This window comes from Heterocephalus glaber, unplaced genomic scaffold, assembly GCF_053883595.1.
Source record: "Heterocephalus glaber isolate CG9 unplaced genomic scaffold, H.glaber_assembly_v1.0 deba00000594, whole genome shotgun sequence".
Classification (NCBI taxonomy): domain Eukaryota; kingdom Metazoa; phylum Chordata; class Mammalia; order Rodentia; family Bathyergidae; genus Heterocephalus; species Heterocephalus glaber.
Window position 1 is genome coordinate 906,963 of NW_028258151.1, and position 23,636 is coordinate 930,598.

At 40.3% G+C, this 23,636-nt stretch overlaps 1 protein-coding gene across 1 annotated transcript in view; it reads right to left on the bottom strand.

Moving 5' to 3' along the window:
- Positions 1-702: 702 nt before the first annotated feature.
- Positions 703-23,636, bottom strand: part of Ogfrl1 (opioid growth factor receptor like 1) — a 54,255-nt gene continuing 31,321 nt past the window's right edge. Inside the window, exon 9 of the mRNA XM_087205134.1 lies at positions 703-23,149. Within this exon, the coding sequence (XP_087061260.1) occupies positions 23,127-23,149 (23 nt within the window). The 3' untranslated portion in view covers positions 703-23,126. The remainder of the gene's footprint in view (positions 23,150-23,636) is intronic.

Here is a 23,636-nt window from a genome sequence, read left to right on the forward strand (position 1 = left end):
ACTGAGGGAAGGGACAGATTGTGCCTCTCACAGACAGTGGTGAGAGTCCTAGGATGAAATGAGAACTCCCCTCCCTTCCCCTCTTCTCTCAGTGTTGAGTCTGCATGAAAAATACTTGCTCTGGAATCTCCATTTTTTTCTGTTCCTAGTAGGATTGAGTGATCAATCTTGAAAAATTCAGAAGAGATGCTGCAGGGCAGGGAAAGGGCAATGCAGATTTTGGTCTTTCCAGTTACCAAGGGGAGAGTTAAACCCAGTAAGTTTTAGAACATATCGAAGTACTTGAAAACCTTTTTAAGAAATAAACATAAGAGGGGACTTAATAAAACTGTGCTAAGAGGAGGAGAAATCAGAGGTTTCGCTGTGATGATGACAATCAGATACTAACTTCTAACAAAACAGTTACTACCTCCAGCTACTACTTTCCTGACTACTAGCTGAGTGCCTTATATTTCCAGATCTCCTGGAACCTTCTTTTTCTAAGAGGAACAATCACCTACATCCTGTGTTAACATATCTGTTCTGAAGCTCACACACACACACACACACACACACACACACACACACACACACACACTCCAGCACTTTTAAAGCATTACTCTTCATTGCAGAAATGTCATAGAATAGCCAAGAAATTTAAGACAGTTATCATGATTTAGACCAAGTAAAAGCTCTTGTCTTGGGTTTTAGACATTTGCTTGAAAAAATCTCTATGCCAGGCCCTGACAGAGACTCAGAAAGGACAATGGATCATTTAGTGTGGGGCCACTCATGTCCTCAACCAGTAGCACTTAGACTATTCCGCCAAATGACTGAGTAAACCCCACTAGTTCTTGCAAAATATGATAAACATGATTTCTTCTGTTTTGCCAATGTCTAGTTAATATTTTAAATATATACTTTCTTAGCATTCCCGGAATTACAGACATGAGGATCAGGGTAAAAATACACAGCATTCGGTGGCACATGTTACTTTGTTAATGCAGAGTAACAGTTTTCACTTGGACTGCATCTTTTTGAAGGATTGCAAAGTGCTTTACTCCTGTCACTGCAGAGACATTATTCAATCACTTTGAAGACATAAAGAACCAAAAAAAAATCTCTGAAAATGAAAGAAGAGAAATGCTTTTTCTACTAATAAAAAGGAAAAGGGAAGGTCATAGGAAATTACAGACTGCTGGTCTTATATGAGCACCAAAACAAATGACCAAATAAGCCTCTACCACACCTCCTAACTAGCAGTGAACACAACTCTTTAGTGAGCATCACACCAACTAGGATTATGTTGGGCTTTGTTTCTGTTATGTTTTGTTTTTTGTTTGGAATCACACTTAATGTCAACAGGTTTTTGAATCCAGCATTAAATAAACATGATGCTATGCATGAGGAGTGAGAAGACATGGGTCTAGCCTTGTCTCTTCCACATGATTCCGAGTAAACCTCACTTATCCCTTTATTTGATGGATTACCCACCAGTAAATCAGATAATACTTTTAACTTGTCAGTGTCTCTTTAACTTCAGCCCTTAAGAAGCTTAAAACTGGGACTCCAAATCCCTAGGATATTTCCATCTCTAGTAAACACTCCACCTAGACTGGCTACCAGACTCACAGGATCCCACTGCTGGAATTCGTCCCTTTGGTATGGCAGGTTCAGCATGGAAAATGGTCACATCTGAAATCTAGGGTCCGACTGCGTGTCCCTAGCTGATCAGTGCAGTGCGCACACTTCATTCAAACAGGCTCAATCAAAGGCTTTCTCCCAGGACACCAAATGGAAAGACAGAAAGACTCACAAATATTAAAAATGGTCAGTTTAGAGAGTCCAGAAGACATTTTTTAAACTGTGAAAGAAAGGAATGGAACAAAAAGGAATGGAATGGACCGGGAGTGCTGGGATCCAGATGTTCAGCTGTACAACTCTCCACCTCCATCTGGAGTCTGCCAGGTGCCCTCGTGTTCTGAGACCCAGGCCTGTGGGTCATCCTGAGGGCCCACAAGTGGATCCTGGCTCCAGGAGGTACCAGGTGAGGGAACCACTTTGCTGACTGCTCAATGTTTCTTTCATGGATCAGATGAGCTTAGGCTACCAGGATGATATATGAACACGCTGGTCCCTGTGGGAGAACATCACTACCAGGAAGAACAAAGTTGGTTTTGTGAGACTTTTGTTACACACTGATGTTTATGTTACTCATATAAATATATAGATATTTGTGTAAATATTACATATACAGCATTTTATATAATGTAGAATTTTTACAAATATATTTTATGTATTCAGTTTACATCAAACATATTTGTTACTATGAGTTGTGGTAAAACATATGTTCCTTGGTGATCTAAAATACTAGTCCCTAATAGATTAACGTGTAAAACCAGTGTTGGTAAATGGCAATAGCAGTGCATAATACAATTAAAGTTTAATTATCGAAGCCAAATCAATAATTTGGAAAAGGAAGATATGAAGGAAAAACATCTATATAAGATGTTTACTTATAATTTCACTCATGCCATTTTGGATGCATCAGTAAGTCTAACAAGCAGAATAAATACATTATCCCTTCTAGAACTAGACAGAGCTGGAAACTTTCAGCTCAGCTTGAGACAGACAGGTAGTAAAGGCACGGGTGCACAAGGTCTTCTCTCAAGCAAAACCAACCAAATTTCCATCTCAAGGCCCCACTCAAGTGTTGGAGCCTAAATGCTAATGCAAAGATCTCAAAGTCTGACCTTCATATTTCATCACTTCTACTCCATCTACCATTTTGTATTGGCTTTTTCAGGTCTATCATGTTATTGATCAATAACTGAATTTTTAAATCCTGTAATTTTATCATTTAATTTAGATCTCTTAATTCCATATGGAAAATAAAATTAGTCAGAATAAATAAATAGAAATCAAAAACTCGAGCAATTTTACATTTGTATGACTCCAAGACATCATAGGTATGTTTTTAAATCACTAATTCCTCCAGTCAGTCATGTTGAAAGTCAACTTGTTCTGTAAATGTCTAGTCAAGCCTAAAAATTCAAACTCTGTGACTCAGGGCTAAAAGGAAAGTTTTAATGCTTGAAAAACATCATCTACCTCATGATTTTTTTTTTTTATTATCAGCTTACAGGAGCTCATTATATCAGTATTCATTCCTCTTCAAAATGCATCCATGACTTACTGTCATATGTGCCGTATCTCCTTCAACTAAAGGTTATTCTCTTTGATATTTCCGAACACACACTCCTTGCTTTAAAAAATGGAGAGTAACTGACAAGTGTGAGAAAATAAGCTTAATCATCGTATTTTTTGACACTAGCATCACTCTTTCTGCTGTTTTTTCTTTGAGACACTGCGCCTCTTTACGCTTGTGCTGGGTCTGCATGTTTACGACATCTATCACCATAAGCCATGCCTGCCAGGGTACAGACACGGCGCCAGAGGATGGAGCGACATTGCGAGCTGAAGCCCTGGTAGACTGTGTCAGAGTGAGTGATGGCGGGGAGGCGTGGAGGAGAACAGCAGAGCCTGTGGGTTTCTACAATGCTTTATCTAGATCAGAATCTGTGCAAACCTCCTGTGTTGAGTGTTTCCTTGAACATTTTTCATATTCAACAGAAACCAAAATCTCATTTTTAAGGCTAGATTGTCCACCACCCCTAGTTATGCAACGAAGGATATTTTTCAGTGTTGTGTTTTCAGACTCGATGGGTACACAGTGATTTGGTATTTAATTCTAAGCCCACTCAATTCTTTCAGGAGAGGATCACAATCTTGTACGAAAGTGATATACCTAATGGAAAATTGCAAGTATTGGCTTTTCACTGCCATGTCTTTTTTCATAGAGGGGAACTGATAGACTCTGCTCCTTTATTTCACATTTCTGAGCACAGCTGCAAAATCCTTTATGATTTGCTTCAGCACCTGCTTTGCTTAGCTCTTGAAGCTCTTCCACATCTACCACAGATACCATGCATCCCAATCCTTTCAGTTTTCATCTCCAATAAACTGTGTCCAGGGAAGTGTGGTAGGGAGAGGGGAGTAGAGAGCCATGGGCTGCAGTTCCACATGTACAACCACTTCTATGTTAGGCTTTGGAAACTGACTCCAAATGATATCACACACAGAGTCACACAAACACACTGACAGGACATCCGCCATCCATACAAGGCTAACTGTGCCCCATGGCTGATGGCTTTCTAGAATAAACCCTGTGATTTATTTTGTGAATAGCATTTTTGTACGTATTAATGTTTTAATATATACCAGGATCTTCATAAAAAATTTTTATGCCATTTCCTTCATTTTTAAAAATCCAGGACTTTAGACTGGAAGTGGCTGAAAACCATGTGAGTAATATTCTTTCATACATCCTTGCCCCGGCACTTGCCAATTCCTTCCTGCCCTTTGCTGTTTTTAAAGCATCAGCTCCTTCTTGCCTCTGGCCTGGGGTCAGAATTTTTTCCTCTGCTCTCAGAGTACATCTGAATGGAACCCGTCACATTCTGCATTGTATGTTTTCATACAGGAGTATTTACCCCTCTCACACACTGTGAGACACAAAGGCAGAACATTACTTCTGTTAAACCTGAGTTGCCAAAGCAACAGGTCCTTTTCATTCCCTTTCTAAAGCGCACAACTGGTATTCAGGCGGCACTAACCGGTGTGACCAGCTGACATGGCTTAGAATTTCTACAGACCTCGTTGTCCCTGTGGAGTTGCATCTTCATCAAACGTCTACTGCACTTATTCTCACATCTTTATGCCGGTTTTCCTAGTTACTGTAAGCATGAAATTCCATTGAATATTAAACAAACATAAAACAAGTAAAGCAGAAATGCATGTTCTATTTCTGTGGAAGGTATGCTGAAAGCTTTGGGAAAACTAAATAAAGGAAAATCACAAATAATCTTGTGAAATTCGTTATGGGAACAACCACTATCCACAATGGAGGGAAAGGATTCTGTGCTCGGATTGGTCACGGGTGTCTTCAAGTTTGCTCCATCTTCGAGAAATCACAGCTGATAAGTATGACATATGCATGTTCTGAGAACATGACAAGCGCTCCAAGCAACAGTTTCAGGCCAACAAGAAGTCTTGCTTTTACATCCACATACTGGCAAATTAATTTAAGGGACAATAAAATGTTTAAGAATGCCTCTTAAACTTTCTTAGCAAACCTTTAGAGATGAACTGACAAATCTTTGGTAAAAGGCCTACTGAACTTTGTCCTAGCTCTTAAGGGTCACTAAGGCAGGGGAAAGAAGTCCAAACCAAACTGAAACTAAGGAAAGCAGGCCGTCCCTCTCTGATGGCAAAACTGCAATGTGCACCAAGTGGGCCCACAGCCCAGAGTCAGCTTGTAAAACCATGGAACTGATACAGGCTGAGAGATGGAGACAGAAGCCCAGTCAGTTTAGGTCCATTGGTGTCATTCCCACAGCCAGACACACAGCTTTCATTCTTGCACTGATTACACCCATGGCATGTTAAATTTTTAAAATGCTGAAATATTAAATAAAGATTATACATTAAAATAAATATTTTATACATTAAATCATTTCTAGTCAATATTATTGGACATCTCCTCTTTGCAGGCTCTAGCAAACAAACCAGGCCACAGCACAGGCCCTCCTGGAACTTATGGGCAGTTCCCTAATGGCTAGAATAGATTTCAAATATAAATTTTATAGTTATTTTACAATAATATTTATATTAATGTATTCATTATGCACTAAGGACTAGCTCCAATGGGCATTAAAGAAGGTTAGAATATTTTAAGAGAATGGTCGTAACTCTTTGGTTAAATGCCAGTGAGAATAACTGTACACTCCAAATCATATCCCCGTGCCATTGTCAAACTCGGTCTTTGGTTTGGTGGAATTATAAGACTTAATAAGTAAAGAAATGTCCTAAATTGGCATGGTATCAGTGTACCAGGAGTAGCCTCATTTGGTCTGGTTGCTGCCATGCAGCAGTGCTTGTAGAACTTTAGACCACGTGAGTCTGGAAGGGACCTACCTGAAGGAAGGGAAAGCACAGAGAAGGTAAGTGAGTCCCCCGTTCAGTGAGGTGGCACAGCCAGCAGCTCTGAGCCAGGCCTTTGGATGCCTAGCAGATCATGATTGTGTGGAAGTGCATCAAAGGTGGCTTGTTACCAATAAAAAAGTAGTGACACATGAACATTATGCCTACATCCACAAATTAGATCAAATGTGTGATTATTCCTGTAATGTGATGCTCATTTTAATTCCAGGATTTGTTCTTGAGCTGGAGAGAAAAGCATCAGTCTCTTCCTTGCTAATAATGAGCCAGGAATCGAATCCTCCCTGGGAAGCCCTTGGGAGAGGGCTGTGCCTATCAATATTACCAGCCAACCACCTCTTGTCACTGGGGAAATCAAGGCTGAAAATCATGTGAGGTGGTTAAAAAAAAATCCAGGACTGGGCTCCAGTATCTTGAGATTTATAGAAGGTTTTGTTTTAAAATCAATTTATAATGAAGAATAAGCTGAATTCTCAATCTTCAAACAACAAAAAAGAGAAATCTTAACACATGTTTATTAAATGGCCCAAGAGGAAGAAACCTATATGAACTGAAGCTGCATCTGTTATCTCTTTAGAATCCTTTCTTCTGTCCCTTGAAGAACAATCACACTGATCCAGAGGGAATTTTATTTTGATCCTTTGTAACATAACTTCTGCTTATTGCAAAAGAGATTAACATCTTGCCTGAACTCGGGCTTTGTAATATGATGTTAGAACATGTCAACTAGTGTCTTATTCAGATACCTCAAATAAGCACGACACTATGGACTGAGGCCTGCTCCCATAAGCCTCAAGGTTCCAAAGCTTTCAGTGTCACCATCGACAACAAAGCAGTCCACAAGCCCCTTGGAAATGCTCAGACTGCCACAGCATCCACCGTAGGCCTATTTATACTTCACAATAAAATCTAATTTGTAGTTACTGCTGAGAGTTAGGCTGCCTTCAGCCAAATTCCTAAAGAAAATGAGGACCTCAGAAGTAAACTTCTTAAACTTCTTAAAACAAGCATGCAATCAAAATTTCCAGCAGCTATGGGGCTTCCTAATTCAGCTAATTTAATACATGCTACTCAGCAGTTTTAAGGAGAGATATTTTCTAGACTATAGTGAGATCTCTTACCATTAAGGGGAAAAATTTTGAATAGAATGTGATTCATATAATATTAATGACTCTGTCTAATTTACAGTTTAGTAATAAGGTTATTTATGCTGCCAGAAGCATTTCATGACATTAGCGGTGGAAAGATAGCGGCAGACAGGAAGGCCAGGCCAGCCCAGTGCCATTTAGCAAATGCAGATCGGCAGCACCCTGCAAGGCTGCACATGGGACTGTGGCCAAGGACAGTGACCTTGACACCACAGTTTTATATGACATGCAGAAGAAGAGAGAGAGGCTAAGTCAATCTCTGTCCCATATTTTGGAACAAATGAAGAGCAAAAGTTGTCATTTAGATGAACACAGACTAGATGGAGATCAACTAGCTGCCTCACCTCAAATTTACCTCTTTTGCAGATCAAATGAATCCTTTCAAGTTTTAAAGTACAGATTTTTAAACTAGTTCTTTGCACATTGGCACAAGCTATGCTCTTAACCATGCTATATTCACATGCGTAGATGCACTGTCTGGTTACACACTGTTTTATATTCCTTTATCTGTGATATTTTATATTGTTTCCTATACTCAATTCTAAGAAGTAATAAACACATCTCATCCAGTGCTTCTCTATCTCACCTGCCACAGTAGTAAATAGAAGACTGATGCTGAAGAAATATTTGTAAATAAAGAAATACAATGGCAAAGTCTTGCCTGAGAAAAGCTTATAATATAGTCATTTTCCATGATCAGATATAAGTTCTACAAAAAGAAGGAAGTGATGGCATAAATAATTCAAAATAGTGGATAACTGGAAAGTCATTGATATTGTACTTTGAAATGCGTTAAGGCTGGCCACAAGTTTATAGGGCCATTTATTGCATAGCCAGCAAAGGATGAGCCTTGTGCTGTGTTAAGCAGAAAGATGAAAAGGGCACGACATACTTTGTCTACGCGCCACTCGTCCTCCAATTCCTCATAGCATTCCAATACCCTCCTATGGGGCCTGCCCTGTTAGATGCAGTGCTGCTGGACAGTGATCTAGGCACCACTTCAGGCTCCTTCATCTAAACTCCCTGCTCCTCCCTGGCCCACACAGGGGCTGGTTTATCTCTTACACTCAGCCACTTACATCCTCTTTTCCAGTACTTTGCATTTCAGGCCCTGTCATACAAAAGCAGAAAAGAAAGGGAACTCCCTGGCACTGATGCCTACATGGGCTGTTCACAGGGTCTGCTTCCAAGAACTTCTGGAGATACCGAAGTGCTGCAAGTATCGAGTATGGTTCTTGTGATTTACCTATAGTTTCTAATGAATTCACTTAATAGAATTCATTAAAGCGATTTGCTATTGTTTGTACCTTTCCTGCTGTGTGGGGCTAGTGCTTCCCTTAGAACTGTAGAAAGTGAAATCCAGGTCGCAGGTGCAGAGTGCCACAGTAGAGTCTGAGAGGAGCCCAGGAGTAGAGGCAGGGTCAGAGAAGGTATGGGATAAGGAAGAAAGGTGCTGCTGTGCACTAGTCAAAGGGAAGCAGTAGGCAAGGGATAAAGACAGGCAGGAAATGCTGGCAACCACAGAAAGAAGCGCATGAGCCCTGAAGTTTCAGATTGCTGCAGCCTCTGAGCTAGCTGAGACCCTGGGGCCAGGGCCGGTTCTCAACCCTCAGCCCTGAGTATGCTTCCATGGAACTCTGTCACTTTAAAGAAGCCCTGTGTATTCTTTCAAAACTTTCAAAAGCAAAATATACTGGCCAAGGTATGGGCTCTGGGGCCCAAATGCCTGAATGCAAATCTCAGTTCTTATTTAAATTTTTTTATCTCTAAATTGAGGCTAATCGTACCTCATAGGATTTGGATAAAATTATAACATAATAATCCAAGCATAGCTCTCAGTGCAATGCCATTCACCATATCCTACAAAAACTTTCCTCTCCGGTTGTCTTTACTTTCTCCCCTCCTCTTTCAGAGAGTCCATGTTCCTGGGAGCTCAGGGCCTCTCCCTCAGCCCCTCCAGCAGCTGGGCCAGGCACTCTGAGCAGCCCCTGAGGGTGCCTCTTGGTCCTTCCTGACTTGAGAGGGGGCCTTAAACCCCTGTGGAGCAAACTGAGCCGCAGGGAAGAGAAGAGAGAGAGGCAGGTGGGGGAAACCCCTCCATCCCCGTGTTGCTCCGGTGACCTGTCTTCGGGAGTCTCCAGCTGACTTGCTGAAGGACCCGCTTTCCAGTTTCCCTTCTTCCTCACTTGCACTTCCCTGCACCTCCCAAATACTGAGATTTTAAAATTCCTCCTTGCTTTAATTTCTACATCCCAGATCAAGACAACCGTTATTAGGATTGTTATTACTTGAACCAAATTTGTGGGTCTCCCTCACTTGAAACCAAAATACCAAAATAAAACAATGGGGCAGAATACACATCTTACCGCAAAACCAGATACTGAAAAACAGAAAAAGTGCTCAGCCACTCAGCACTGTGACCTAAGGATTTTTTTAGAGGTTACTAAAGGTATTTTTTTTCTTTTTGGTGCTGGGGATTTGACCCAGGGCCTTATGCATGCTAAATGTGCTATTGCTGAGCTACACTTCCAGCCCACGATGGTAATTTTGAAGAATAAACGCTTCTTAGAATAGTTTACTAATAACTATAATAACTTACAACAAGATGCTTTCTGTTAAAAGCTCTGATTTTTCAAGTATATGTAGAAACAAATTCTTAGAAAAATAAACATTTATCTCCCCCCTTCTTCCCTCCTGCACCTGAGAAAACTTCATAGGCCATTTACCTATATCTTCCCCATAAATTGATGCTCAAAATTTTATCCTCTTGAAAAGAAGCCCATGAAGGATCATAGTTTGCATGGGAAATGATGTTAAAAGTGTTTAATAATATTCATCATAGGTAAAGACTGTTTATAAAATTATATAACATGGATCTGTTTTAAAATACAGAAGTGGTGCTGCCACCTGCCTCGCAAGCTCAAGGTCCCGAGTTCAATCCCTGGTACCAAATAAATAAGTCTTCAAAAATTATTTATCCTCGGTGAAACTGGAATTTCCTAACGTCTCTCACTATGTAGAGAATTCAGTGGTGACCTTGAGCTCGTGGAGATCCTCCTGCCTCAGAAAGTCTTGAGTTTGATCCCCAGAGGCCAAAACATATTTTTGGGAGTCGGACATGGAACCTGTCGCGTAGGCTGCGCCCCAGCCGGACCATACCGCGTGGGCTGCACGGTATCTGAATCTGAATCTGCACAGCAAAGGCACCACAGGGGAAGGCCATAAAGGCCACTGTTATGAGCCCCAGAAGATAGAGCAGAAGTGAAGAACAGAGAGGGCCTCTCTGAGTCTCAATGAAAATTGAAGCCCACTGGGAAAGTGAAGAAAATCTCTTCAATAAAGACACATTGGACCATCATGGTTGCTAAGTTAGTGGGATCAGCACCTCCCATAGAAACCCAAACTCGCTTAGCGGGTAGGACAACTGGAATCTGCAGTAGAAACTTGCAGGGTTTAATCCTGCAGGAGGTCAGGGACCTCAACTTGGGCTTTCCAGCCAGAAATCAGCCTGAATCTCAGTAGACTACAGCTGGCTTTCTGAGACTAATCGACTTAGACCTACACACTGCTACCCACATTGTCTACCAGGACAGCAGAAATATATCCTGAGGAAGACCTTATATATATATATTTTTCTTTTCTTTTCTTTTCTTTCTCTCTCTCTCCCTTCTGGCTCTGTATTTCTCTCCCTCTTTGTTCCTGTTCCTATCCAATTTTGAATTGTTTCTCTCTTTCTGTACTCTCAACTCTCACTATTATAGGAAGGTGAATGCAATTTCTAGCTTCCCTAGTGTTGTCAGTTTGTTCTGTACTGTCTTTGTTCTTTGGCTCAGTCTTTTCCTCCTGTCTTCAACAGATTCCCACAATTTGTGTGATCTTTCTGTGTCCTCTAGCCTCACCTCTAACCTTTCCCTCTCCTATCTCTCTATCCCTCCCTCCCCAACCCCTTCTAAATCCTTATCCAGAAGGGTAAGTTTGCCATATTGAAGGGTTTATTTACTACAAACATATTTTGGGCTGACCCTAGATTTTGATCTAGCTCATGCAGTTAAAGGTGACAGATTAACTGCTACCACAAATTGTCATTTTTTAAGCTGTGTTTGATGGTATTGTTGATGCTGATTGTGTCAATTGGGATAAGGTGTCCTGATTGATCTGGTATTGTCCCTGGTATACTGAAAATGAGATTGCCTAAGAGGCATTAAAGACTCAAAACCTAAAAAGTCCACCTATACCTGGAAGATATCTGTAAGAAGCAATCACTCCATAAGGGCTCTAAACACAAGTAAAAAACGATACAATAAAAAATACTGAAGTATCACCCCAGGAAATAAAGCAAAACAACCAACAACAAAATTAAAAATGAGAAGACACCTTAGCAAGACACAAACCTAGACTCCCAGCTCATCAAGGGCAAATTCTAGGGGAAACAAGGTGAAAAAATATGATAATCAACCACCTGGATACCCTGAGCTGATAGCACAGGAAGTAACAAAACCGATGAATGAGGCTCTAGAAAAATTCAAACCAGAAATAATTTCCCAGATAACTACAGAGATGGTAAGCAGAATGAAAGACATGATTAGGGATTCTAGAACAGAAACAGATAAAATAGATGAGCTCAGGACCATGCTGGAAGCCATAAATGCCCAGCATAGGAAAGAAATGGAATACATGAAACAGACTCAAACAGATATCCAGGAGATTAAAAACTCCATTGAAAATATTCACAGCAGATTGAGCGAATCTGAATATAGAATATCAGATATAGAAGGCAAGACTGCAGTTAGTGACCATGAAAACAGAGATTTCTTCAAAATAGTAATGGACCAGAAGAAATCAATCCAGCAGCTGCTAGATGATGTGAAGAAGAATAACATAAGACTGATAGGAGTCCATGAAAAAGCAGGAGAAAGTACAAATGACATAAAAAACCTCTTCACAGAAGTAATAGCATAAAAGTTCCCAGACAGAGGTAGAGAATTTGATATACAGCTAAGTGAGGCATATAGAAGAACTCCAGCTAGCCATGGTAAAAAAAAAAAAAAGCTATACTTAGACATATAATAGTCAAGATTCTAGAAACCCAACAGAAGAACAAAATCCTACAAGGAGTTAGAGAAAAGAAACAAATCACATATAAAGGAAAGCCCATCAGAATCACAGCAGACTTCTCAACACACACCCTCAAGTTAAGGAGAGCCTGGAGTGAAGCATTTCAAGCCCTAAAAGAAAGTAACTTCCAACCTAGACTGTTGTGTCCTGCAAAATTTATCTTTCAAACTTGATGGGGAAATTAGATACTTCCATGACAAAGAACACCTGAGAAATTTCATGAACACCAAACCAGCACTCCAAACAATTCTAAACAATATCCTAGAAAAAGACAATGAAGGGCACAACTCCATGTGGCCCAACAGAGGGAAGCCATTAGGCAAGGCAAGAAACTAAAGGGAAAGAGGGAAAAATAAAAAATAAAAGAGACAGCATCAGTAAAACATCATGACAAGGATGAGTCGATATCTATCAATTATAACCATCAATGTTAATGGCCTCAATCCACCAATCAAAAAAATAGACTGGCAGAATGGATTAAGAAGTAAAACCAAACAATATGTTGCATACAAGAAACACACCTAATTTAAAAAGAAATTCATACACTGAAAGTAAAAGTATGGAAAACAGTTCTCCATCTGACAGGAACCCAGAAAAAAATAGAGGTAGCAATATTATTTGCAGACAAAGTAGATTTCAGACCAAAACTAATTAAGAAAGACAAAGAAGGTCACTACATCCTTGTAAAGGGAACAATCCAAGAGGAAGAGATGACAATCATAAATATATATGCACCAAATACAAATGCCCCCAACTATACAAGACAAATATTAATGGACATGAAAAACCAAATAAGCACTAATACAATTATAGTGGGGCATCTGAACACCCCACTGTTACAAATAGACAGATCATTTAAACAAAAAATCAACAACAAAATACTATAACTGAACCAAACTTTTGAACAAATGGGCTTCATAGATGTCTACAGATTGTTCCACCCCACAAAATCAGATATACATTCTTTTCAGCTGCACATGGGTCATTCTCCAAAACAGACCACATGCTACCTCATGGGACATGCTTAAGTACATGCAAAGGAATTGAAGTTATCCCCTGTATATTATCAGACCACAGTGCAATAAAATTGGAGATCAATAGCATAAGAAACTCCAAAACCCCCACAAACACATGGAAATTGAATAACACTCTCCTGAACAACCAATGGGTCAGACAGGAAACTAAAGAAGAAATTACAGTTTCAACAATTAAATGATAATGGCAATACAACATACAGGAATCTGTGGGACACAATGAAAGCAGTTCTATGAGGGAAATTCATAGCACTGAATGCCCATATTAGGAAAACAGAGAGAGCTCAAATAAACAACCTAATGCTGAACCTCAAGCTCCTAGAAAGAGAAGAGCATAACAAACCCAAAGCTCATACAAGAGAGGAAATTATAAAGATCAGAGCAGAAATCAATGCAATGGAGACTAAAAGAATGATACAAAAAAATGAATCAACTGGTTTTTCGAAAGAATAAATAAAATCAAAAAACCCTTAGCCAACCTTGTGAAAAAAAGGAAAGAAAATGCTCAAATCCATGCAATTAAGAATGAAAAAGGTGAAGTCACAACAGATCCAGCAGAAATCCAGACAGAATCATTAATACCTACTTTGACAACCTGTACTGTAATAAAATGGAAAACATAGAAGAAATGGACAGATTCCTAGATACATACAAATTACCAAATTTAAAGGAAGAAGTTATAAAAATTCTAAACACCCCAATTACAATCAGTAAAATTGAAAACATAATTAAAAATTTATCAACAAAGAAAAGCCCAGGTCCTGATGGCTTCACTGCTGAATTCTACAAGACATTTAGAGAAGAACTATTACTACTACTCTTTAAACTCTTCAATGAAATTGAAAGGAAAGCAATACATCCAAATTCATTCCAGGAAACAAGTGTTACTTTGATTCCAAAACCAGGGAAAGACCCAAACGAAAAAAGAGGACTACAGGCCAATCTCCCTAATGAACATAGATGCAAAAATCCTCAACAAGATACTGGCAAGCAGAATACAGAGGGTCATCAAGAAGATCATACAACCTGACCAAGTCGGATTTATCCCAGGGATGCAGGGATGTTTCAATATACATAAATCAATAAATGTAATACACTATATTAACAGAGTCAAGGACAAAAAAGCATATGATCATCTCAATAGATGCAGAAAAAGCATTCAACAAAATACACACCCATTCATGATAAAAACATGAGAGAAAATTGAAATAGAAGGTCTTTATCTCAACCTTAATAAGGCTATCTATGAAAAACCAATAGCCAACATCATACTAAATGGTCAAAAACTGAAAACTTTCACGCTAAAATCAGGAACAAGACAAGGGTCCCCACAATCACCACTCCTGTTCAATATAGTTCTGGAAACATTAGCCACAGCAATTAGACAAGAGAAAGAAACAGAAGGAATGAAGATAGGAAAGGAAGAAGTTAAACTGTCATTATTTGCTGACAATAAGATACTCTACATAGAAACAGAAGGAATGAAGATAGGAAAGGAAGAAGTTAAACTGTCATCATTTGCTGACAATAAGATACTCTACATAGAAGACCCAAAAAACTCTACCAAAAGACTTCTAGACTTAATTGACAGATTCAGTAGAGTAGCTGGATACAAAGTAACAAACTCACTGAGAGAAATTAGAGAAACAATTCCTTTTACAATAGCATCCAAAAAAATGAAATGTATAGGAATCAATCCAACAAGGGAAGCAAAAGACCTCTACACTGAAAACTACAGCACTCTGAAAAAGGAGATCAAAGAGGATATAAGAAAATGGAAAGACATCCTTGTTCCTGGGTAGGAAGAACCAATATAGTGAAAATAGCCATACTTCCATAACTACTATACAGATTCAATCCAATGCCGATTGAAATGCCAACAACATACTTCACAGAACTAGAGAAAACAATCCAAAAATTCATTTGGAACAAGAAGAGACCTAGAATAGCAAAAGCAATTCTAAGCAAGAGAGACATGGCTGGGGGTATCACAATCCCCAACTTGAAACTATGCTGCAAAGCTACTGTGATAAAAAGAGCATGGTACTGGCAAAGAACAGACCTGAGGATCAGTGGAATAGATTAGAAGATGCAGAAGCAACTCCAGACATACTCAGCCACCTCATCTTTGACAAAGGAGCCAACCACCCTCATTGGAGGAAAGATAGCCTATTTAATAAATGGTGTTGGAAAAACTGGATTTCAACCTGCCAAAGATTAAAACTAGACCCATACCTATCACCATGCACTAAACTAAGATCAAAGTGGATTAAAGATCTAAGTAGTAAAACAGAAACACTAAAATTGTTGGAAGATAAGTTCGGTAGAACTTTTGAAGACATTGACATAGAAAAAGACTTCATGAACAAAACCTCAGTAGCATGGAAACTAGCACAAAGAATCAACAACTGGTATCTTATCTTATTAAAAAGCTTCTGCACTGCAAAAGAAACCACCAACAGAGCTAACAGACAACCTACAATATGGGAAAAAAATTTTAGCAGCTATACCTCAGACAAAGGACTACTATCTAGAATATATAAAGAATTGAAAAAAATCAGACCTCCCAAATTCAAAGACCCAATTCAAAAATGGGCATCTGAAATGAACAGACATTTCTCAGACAAAGAAGTAAAAGCAGCAAACAAATATATGAACAAATGTTCAACATCACTGGTCATTCGAGAGATGCAGATGAAAACACCACTGAGATTCCACCTCACCCCAGAAAGAATGGCTGCTATCAAGAAATCAACTAATAATAAATGCTGGCAGGGTTGTGGGGAAAAAGGAGCCCTTCTTCATTGCTGATGGGAGTGCAGACTGGTACAACCACTGTGGAAATCAGTATGGAGATACCTCAAAGAACTAGGACTAGAGGTCTCATTTGACCCAGCTATCCCTCTGCTGGGTATCTTCCCCAAAGAATTAAAATAATCATACCACAGCAATATATATGCACCCATGTTTATAGTAGCACAGTTTGTAATAACAAAAGCTTGGAAACAGCCCAAGTGCCCATCAACTGGAAACTGGATAAAAAGATGTGGGGTTTTTTTTTTATAAAATGGAGTACTACTGAGCCATGAAGAACGAGAAACTGGAGACATTTATATCTAAATGGATGCATATTGAGGCCATACTCTTAAGTGAAATATATAGGACAAACATGTAAATACCGGATAGTTTCTCTAGTGTGAAAAACTGAAAGTGTAAATAAGGATTAAAATGAAAAATTGATAATGTGAAATAGGAAGAAAAGGTTCAGAGGGGTAGGAGAAGTGGGAGGGGAAAGGGAAAGGAAAAAATATGAGAAAAGGAAAAAGTGGAAACAATGTGTTTGTAAATAGGGAAGGGTGGAGGGGGTTAAGGGAGCACAGGGAATGGAAAAATAAGAACCAAGATACATCATGTACAGGTACAAGCACCCAATGATAAATGTAAACCTACTGTATACCTAAAATGTACCAATAAAAGAATTTTTTAAAATCAGAATTATACCTTACGGTCAAAAAGAAATAAAAAGTGTTCACAATGGAAGTTTAGGCTGGTAAGCAAAAGATAATATTAGAGTAGTTGTTAAGATATGGATCCTAGATTCAGGCAGAGTAGATTCAAATCCCGGCTCACTCTGTTCTAATGCTGCGTCCGTGGCTAAAAAAATAAAATAAAAAATAAAGCTTATTCTACAGCTTTAACATTAATTGTCCTCTCTATGTTGTGGTAGATATGGCAATAATATAGAATACACGGAAATTGGATATAAGGATGAGGGATGGAATAGATAGATGGGATAGTATAGGACAGATGGGTTACTAGATCCCATCTAAGAGGCCATTTTGAGGAATGAATGAAGTGTTTTTTATCTTAGTAAATATTACCATCACCCCCCTGGTTGTACTTCCTTGGTTTCACTTGTTCACACGTTCCCCTCATCTCCCTCCTCTAATGGATCACAATTCCTATCGCTTCCTCTCTGAAATGTATCCTGCACCCATTCTGTTCTCTTTCACCTCCACTACAGATTTCAAAGCCACCATCATCTCCTGCCTGAAGCACGGAAATGCCCTCCAAATGTTCCACTCTGCCCTCTGCAAAATCCATCCTCCATACCACAGCCAAGTGAGCATCCTGTCACTCCTCACTCGGACTCTCCAAGGGCTTCCCGCCACCCTGAATGTTGGCATAAGGCAAATTTCTGTCACCTACAGGCTCTTATGACCTTGCTGTTCCTGTGATCACTGCCCCCAGCTCATACCATGATCTCCAGCACACACGGGCCTTGCTGTGCAAGCAGATCGAGTGCATCCTCGCCTTGCTCTTCTACAATGTTCTTCCTCTACATCTTGCAGGACTCACCCCACCTCCTCACACAGATTTTGTTATATATGGTGCTCTCTTGGGCAGCTTTAAATGCCCTTTCTTTAACAGACCCAACACCAGCTCTCTTTATTCCTTCATGCAGAATTACTTCCTCAAGTGACGTATTGCTATCTATAACTCTCTAATCAATTCAGTTGTTTAATGCCTACTTGCCTCATTAGAACACAGAATCTGTGAAAACAGAGACACTGTCCAGCTGAACAGAGTGAATGACCTCGAGCTGAGCTCGCCACAGCACCAGTTTCTCTATCAGTTCCCCACGTAAGGATCATGAGTTGTTTTTGCAATGCGGAAAAAAAAATAAGCTACCTTTTACTTTTTTTGGTACCAGGGATCGAACTCAGGTCCTCGCACTTTTGAGGCAGGCGGCGGAACCACTAAGCTAAATCCCCAGCCCTAACTTTTTCTTTACCATGTTATTCCTTAAAAACATTCATCTATCCCAATACTAAGGTCTTGGATATTTATTTTCTATATTCCTTCAGTGGCACTGTTGGATTTCCACATGAGACCTAGTTTCTAAAATACCATAACTTTAGCAAGATAGAATTCAGTGGGCATGGAGTCCAGGTGTCGTCCTGAAGGACAGAAGACTGAGGGCCAGCTGGCTGGGACAGACAGCCCTTCTGGCCAGAGGGGCAGAGTCACAAGAACATGTCTCCGGACAAGGAGCTGTTCCCACAGCTGTGGACAGTGAAAAGGGACACCCCTGACCCAGTGGGTGAAGAGCTTTGTGAATGACCACAGTGTCCTTCCAAGGAACAGGAAGACAGAGGGTGCCTGAGCTGCTAAGACAGAACCGAGCCCAGAGCCTGGGCCGGCAAGGTAGTTGCTGCAAAAATAAGATGCAAAAATAAGTCTTTTTCCAGGAAGGAGTCTAGACTTATCAGACCTGATGTACTCTTCTTGAAGTGACACTCAAGCTCTCATGTGATTTTAGACCTGTTCAGTATTCCTCAGGTGCTCAGTGCCCTGGGGAGGCTTTCTGGTTCCCTTCAGTGTCTGCTGTGCCAGGGATTTGCAGTCCCTTGACCTGAGGTCAGGGTCAGGAATGAGTGAGGAATGGTTTGGAGCCCCATTCTCAACACTCAGGGCTGAGAGACCAGCTACAACTAGCCCAACTCAGAAATTCTTGGCTAATCTGCATTTTACTGAAATAACTCCCCAACCTGAGCCTGAATGATCTCCATTAAAAACACCCTAAGAGCCCCCGAAGGAGAGAAATCCCATTGCCAGGAAGCCCCAAGCTTCCCTCCAGGCATCTTCCAGGGCCATCCATGGCTGCCCACCTGGGGTGGTGAGCTCTGGTGCCCAGGGATCCCAACCCCAGCAGATCCGGATCCTGGCACAGTAATTAACATACATCACAAAAGGGAGACTCAGAAGTAAAACAAAGGGATTAAAAAAGTTAAACTGGAAGTTTAAAATGTGAAATGTGTAGCTACGGATGCTAAATGGGTCAACTGCTTTGCAACTGACATTGAATTGGCTTTGGGTTCATAATGGGACTTGAATATTTCTACATGGCCCTTAACAGGCACATAAAATTTCATTACTATGAAAGAAATGCATTTTCAGTGTTGATGGATGGGGGAAAGAATACTTACAAAAAAGGCAAAAACAAGTTTATGGCAAACTTAAGTTTGTTTTCTCAGAATACTGATAAAAAGCTTCAAATAAGTTAGAATAGCATAAAATGATTATTTATGTACCAAGGTGATTAGAATGGAGTCTTTTTCACTTTGTAAGAAACAATTTTAGACATTTACATAAGTGAATTCTGTTTTGAATCTCTGGCAGAACATTTACCAAAGAGTTCCTAGACTCCTTGATCCAGACATTATTTGCCAGGTGAATTAACTTCTAACATTCAGACTTTCTACTTTTACATGGAAGATTTCCCTTTATCCTCTGCCTGGTTTGGACCTGGTGACATAAACATAAGCAAGTCTGCACCAAACAGATGGCATGGTCTCATTGTTCATGTATTCGCATCTGGACTTAGTTTCTCTGGGTTCACATTCTGACTGTGGCACTGCTGGATTATTAGTTGTGTGACACTGGGCAAATTACTTAGCTTTTCTATGACTTTGTTTTCTCTGCTTTAAAATATAATACTACCTAATTCAAAGATCAGGAACCAAGGAGAAGTAATACAAATACCCTTTCATCAAAATCATCCAACTAAAAACAATTTTTAGGATTTGCATTGATTCACAAGATCAACATGCTCCAGGGTTCCTTTCAGACCACTAGGGCCTAGTAGTTTCTACTGTTCCCCCTCATCCCACCCCCACTCCATCAACTCTGCGTAGTACAGGGCCTGGCACAAAGCAAACCCTCTAAAACTGCCAACATTAGCTGCTCATCAGATCCCTTAAAAGTAGCCTCCTTTTAACAGGACACAGCATCCAATCCAGACCTTCTGAGTACAGATGCACAACAATCAGGCTTTCCCAGGCATGTTGTCTTGACCTCCATGTCCCTTACTGCCGAAGCACATAGTTACACCTGTACAATTGAAGACAACTCCACACTGAGCACTACCGGGCACCAGGCACCGTCCTTATTACTTATAACATGACCTCTCTTTGCTTTTAATCTTGGCTTTACTGTGGGAGAAACAAAACTGTCAGGTGGCCCCTGATGCCAATATCCTTATAGACAGATAATTCCATTTCCAGGTATTCTTCAGTTCTTAGTAACAATGTTTGATTCACCCACAATAATTTAGTATTCAATTCCAATAGTACTCAGTATTTTCATAAAGAAAGGCAGTGGCAACAATTTAAACACATTTTTTAGGTTTAACTTTTTTATTGATGTGTGCTATACATGCAAGAAGAGATAACTCTACAGCTTCCTGTATTGTCACTAACCAAACACACTCATGCAAAGATCATCCAGATAAGGAAAGAAAACACCATCAGTGCTTCAGAAATTCCCCTTAAACCTCCTCTCACCAATCCCCCCACAAGAATAACCACCATCCCCAACTCTAATCCACCTCTGTGCTCTGGCTGCATCTGCACCCTATGTACGGGGGATCCTAGAGAACAAGTGCAACCCTCCGTGAGCACCGGCTCTATTGCCATGTAACTGCAGATGGTTCATGGTAATGCCCTGTGGAATCCCATTCCTGGATATGCTACAGTTTACTTGTTGGGCAGTCTGAAGCTGTTGCAGTTTATGTCTCTTGGTGCACACATGCACACTCTGCTTGAGCATCCTCCTGGGGGTCAGTTCCTGGGCCACAGCTATACCTGTTCTCTGCTGTAGTAGCTACTACCAAATAGTTTCCCCAAGTGGTGATGCCAACTTGCACCCTGTATCAGTCAATGTGCATCCACTTCCTCCACATCCTAAGCAAAGCTTGCCATTTTCCTGTTTTCAAATTCTTAGCCACTCGCCTAAATATGAATCAGCTTACTCCTTACCCTGTGCCACAAAGCCTGCGCATCTCAGCATACTCTCTGGTGCTGGTCCAGGATAACCATGTGTCTCAGCACACTGGGCCACCAGAAAGATAGGCTTGCACAATGAACAGCCTAAAAATAAAATCTCACCCAAAACAAATCCTGGAAAGTCCAGGTAGGTCTCCCCTGGAAGTTTCTTACAAGGTGGTGACATTCCAAAACTGCATACAAAGCAGGACATGATAAGCATACCTTTTTTTTTTTTTGCAGTACTGGAGGTTGACCCCAGGGCCTTTGCACTGAGCTACATCCCCAGCCCTTGCTATCTCTTTACTCTGAGACAGGGTCTCACTAAATCACTAAGTTGCCCAGGCTTGAACTTGCAATTTTCCTGCTCCAGCCTCCCACCATGCTGGGATTACAGGCATGTGACACCATGCTGGGCTTCTTGGCAGATACTTAATCAGCTCTATCTAACATCCCAGTGCTATGTCAACTGCCCAAGCTCTACCCCTTCTCTCTTCTCTCTCTTCTGTGCTGGGGCTCATCTCCTCCTTCTATTCCCCTTTCTGATGCTTTGTGTCCAACTGCTGCCTTTGGAACTCTCTTCCTCTCACTCCACATTCTGAAAAGTACTCAAGTCCAAGGTAATGGTCTGCCTTAGGGGTAAAGGAAGGGCAAATCCTAACACTATAATTGGGTTCTTCTTATTAATCCCCGCATTGTGGGGGGATTTCGATATGCTACTTTCCACCTATCTTCCATTCCAACCCGAGGCCCTGATAATTCCTGTCTGTGGGTGGTTTGGCCAGGCAGTGAGCAAAACAATATGGAGCCCAAGGCTTTGCACACTACACTTTGATAAATCTCAAGTCTTCAGAGGGGCCTTTCCCTGTGAGTCCTGGAGGAGGCCAGGAGGAGAACCTTGCCTTTGAGAAGCAGGGAATCTGAGAGAAGACAGTCCCTCCTCATTGCAGGAACAGGACAAGGCCTCTGAGGGCTTAGAGTGGCATCTGCTTATGTGGTGTCCTGGAGCTTTATCAGAAGGTGGCTGGATGGACAATCTGTGTACAGAGCCTTTGTACCAGCTAAAAAGTCACAAAAGGCAATTGTAACCAGTATGTGTGTACTAAATTAGACAGTGCTTTGTCCAGGGGAAATGAATGGGCCCCAGGCCAGAGCGCTGCACCTGGCCATCGAGGTACAGCTTAGCCCTGAGCCCTCTCTCCTCACCATCAAGCATTTTGGCAGAGCATGAAGGGCACCACTGTGCACAGTGTTCTGGCAAGGGTGTGGCCAGAGCTCAGAGGAATGGCTCCCTGGTGCACTAGCAAGGACAGACCCCAGATGGCGGCAGCCTCAGCCTAGGAACAGGCCCCAAGGCTCCATGCTATGGAGCAAGAACCATGCACCATGATAAGGGACCAACTTGTAGTTTATGTGTCAGATAGGACCATAATGACCCAGCACTAGAGGCCTTTTTCCTGGTCCTGAACCATGTAATTTTCTGAACATTGCTATGATCCTGAAAGAATCAGCAACCCAAACAAAAATTGGGTTTCTTGGCAGCCAGGTAAGGTGAACCTGGTGTCTATTTAATTTGATTTAAAGGCAGTAAGAACTGGGATGTTTCTTGTTCACTTGAGTTTATTTCTTCCACCTGTCATACCTGAATTATAGTTAGTTATTTTTTAAAAAATAACTTTTTGACAAGCAAAACAATAATATTCAACTTGCAAAATGACAGTGAAATCACTCCTGGTTAGATCGACTTAGGTAGATTTTAATTTTGTCTATGTTAACACTAAAATATAATCTGAACTTTGAATGTAATCCTGTACAATTTTATTGATATGGGACCTAACAAGAGGTTATAAACTCACAACATAAAGCACAAGGTATCCAACATTAGAGTAAGTAGAAATCTGAAGTTACCATGTGGGTATTGAAGCAGATTACTTAGGAATGCTTGATCTTTGTTCCACTGCTTTTTAGATGCCTTTTTTTTTTTTGCCTGAAAAGCAGAAATATATGAAATGTGGCTATTATCTTATCAGACACTGAATCATTTGCAAATGTCTGCAACTGAAATGTTTATTTTGTGAACACAGTGGTGTCTTGTTTTAATGTCATTAGACAGTAGTACTTGAATATTATCTCGCCTGATTTTGAGATGGTCAAATCCATAATGATTGAAGTTAATATTAACTTTATATGTCATTGAGAAGCATAAACATCACAGTAAAAACACGCAACAAAACATCTAAGAAGAATTAAATTAGTGTTATTAGCATTTAACCTAGAATAAGTATGGTTTTCCAATAGCTTTTCTTTGAAAATAAAAGTTAGATAATAAAACAAGTATTAATTAAATATGTGACACTTTTTCCTTTGTAGACCATTCATGGAAAGGGCTATAAGCATTATTATGTCTTATTGTAGCAAATAAAATAATAATAAATAGTAAGAATGACAGAAAATCTGATCCATCAATTATGTTG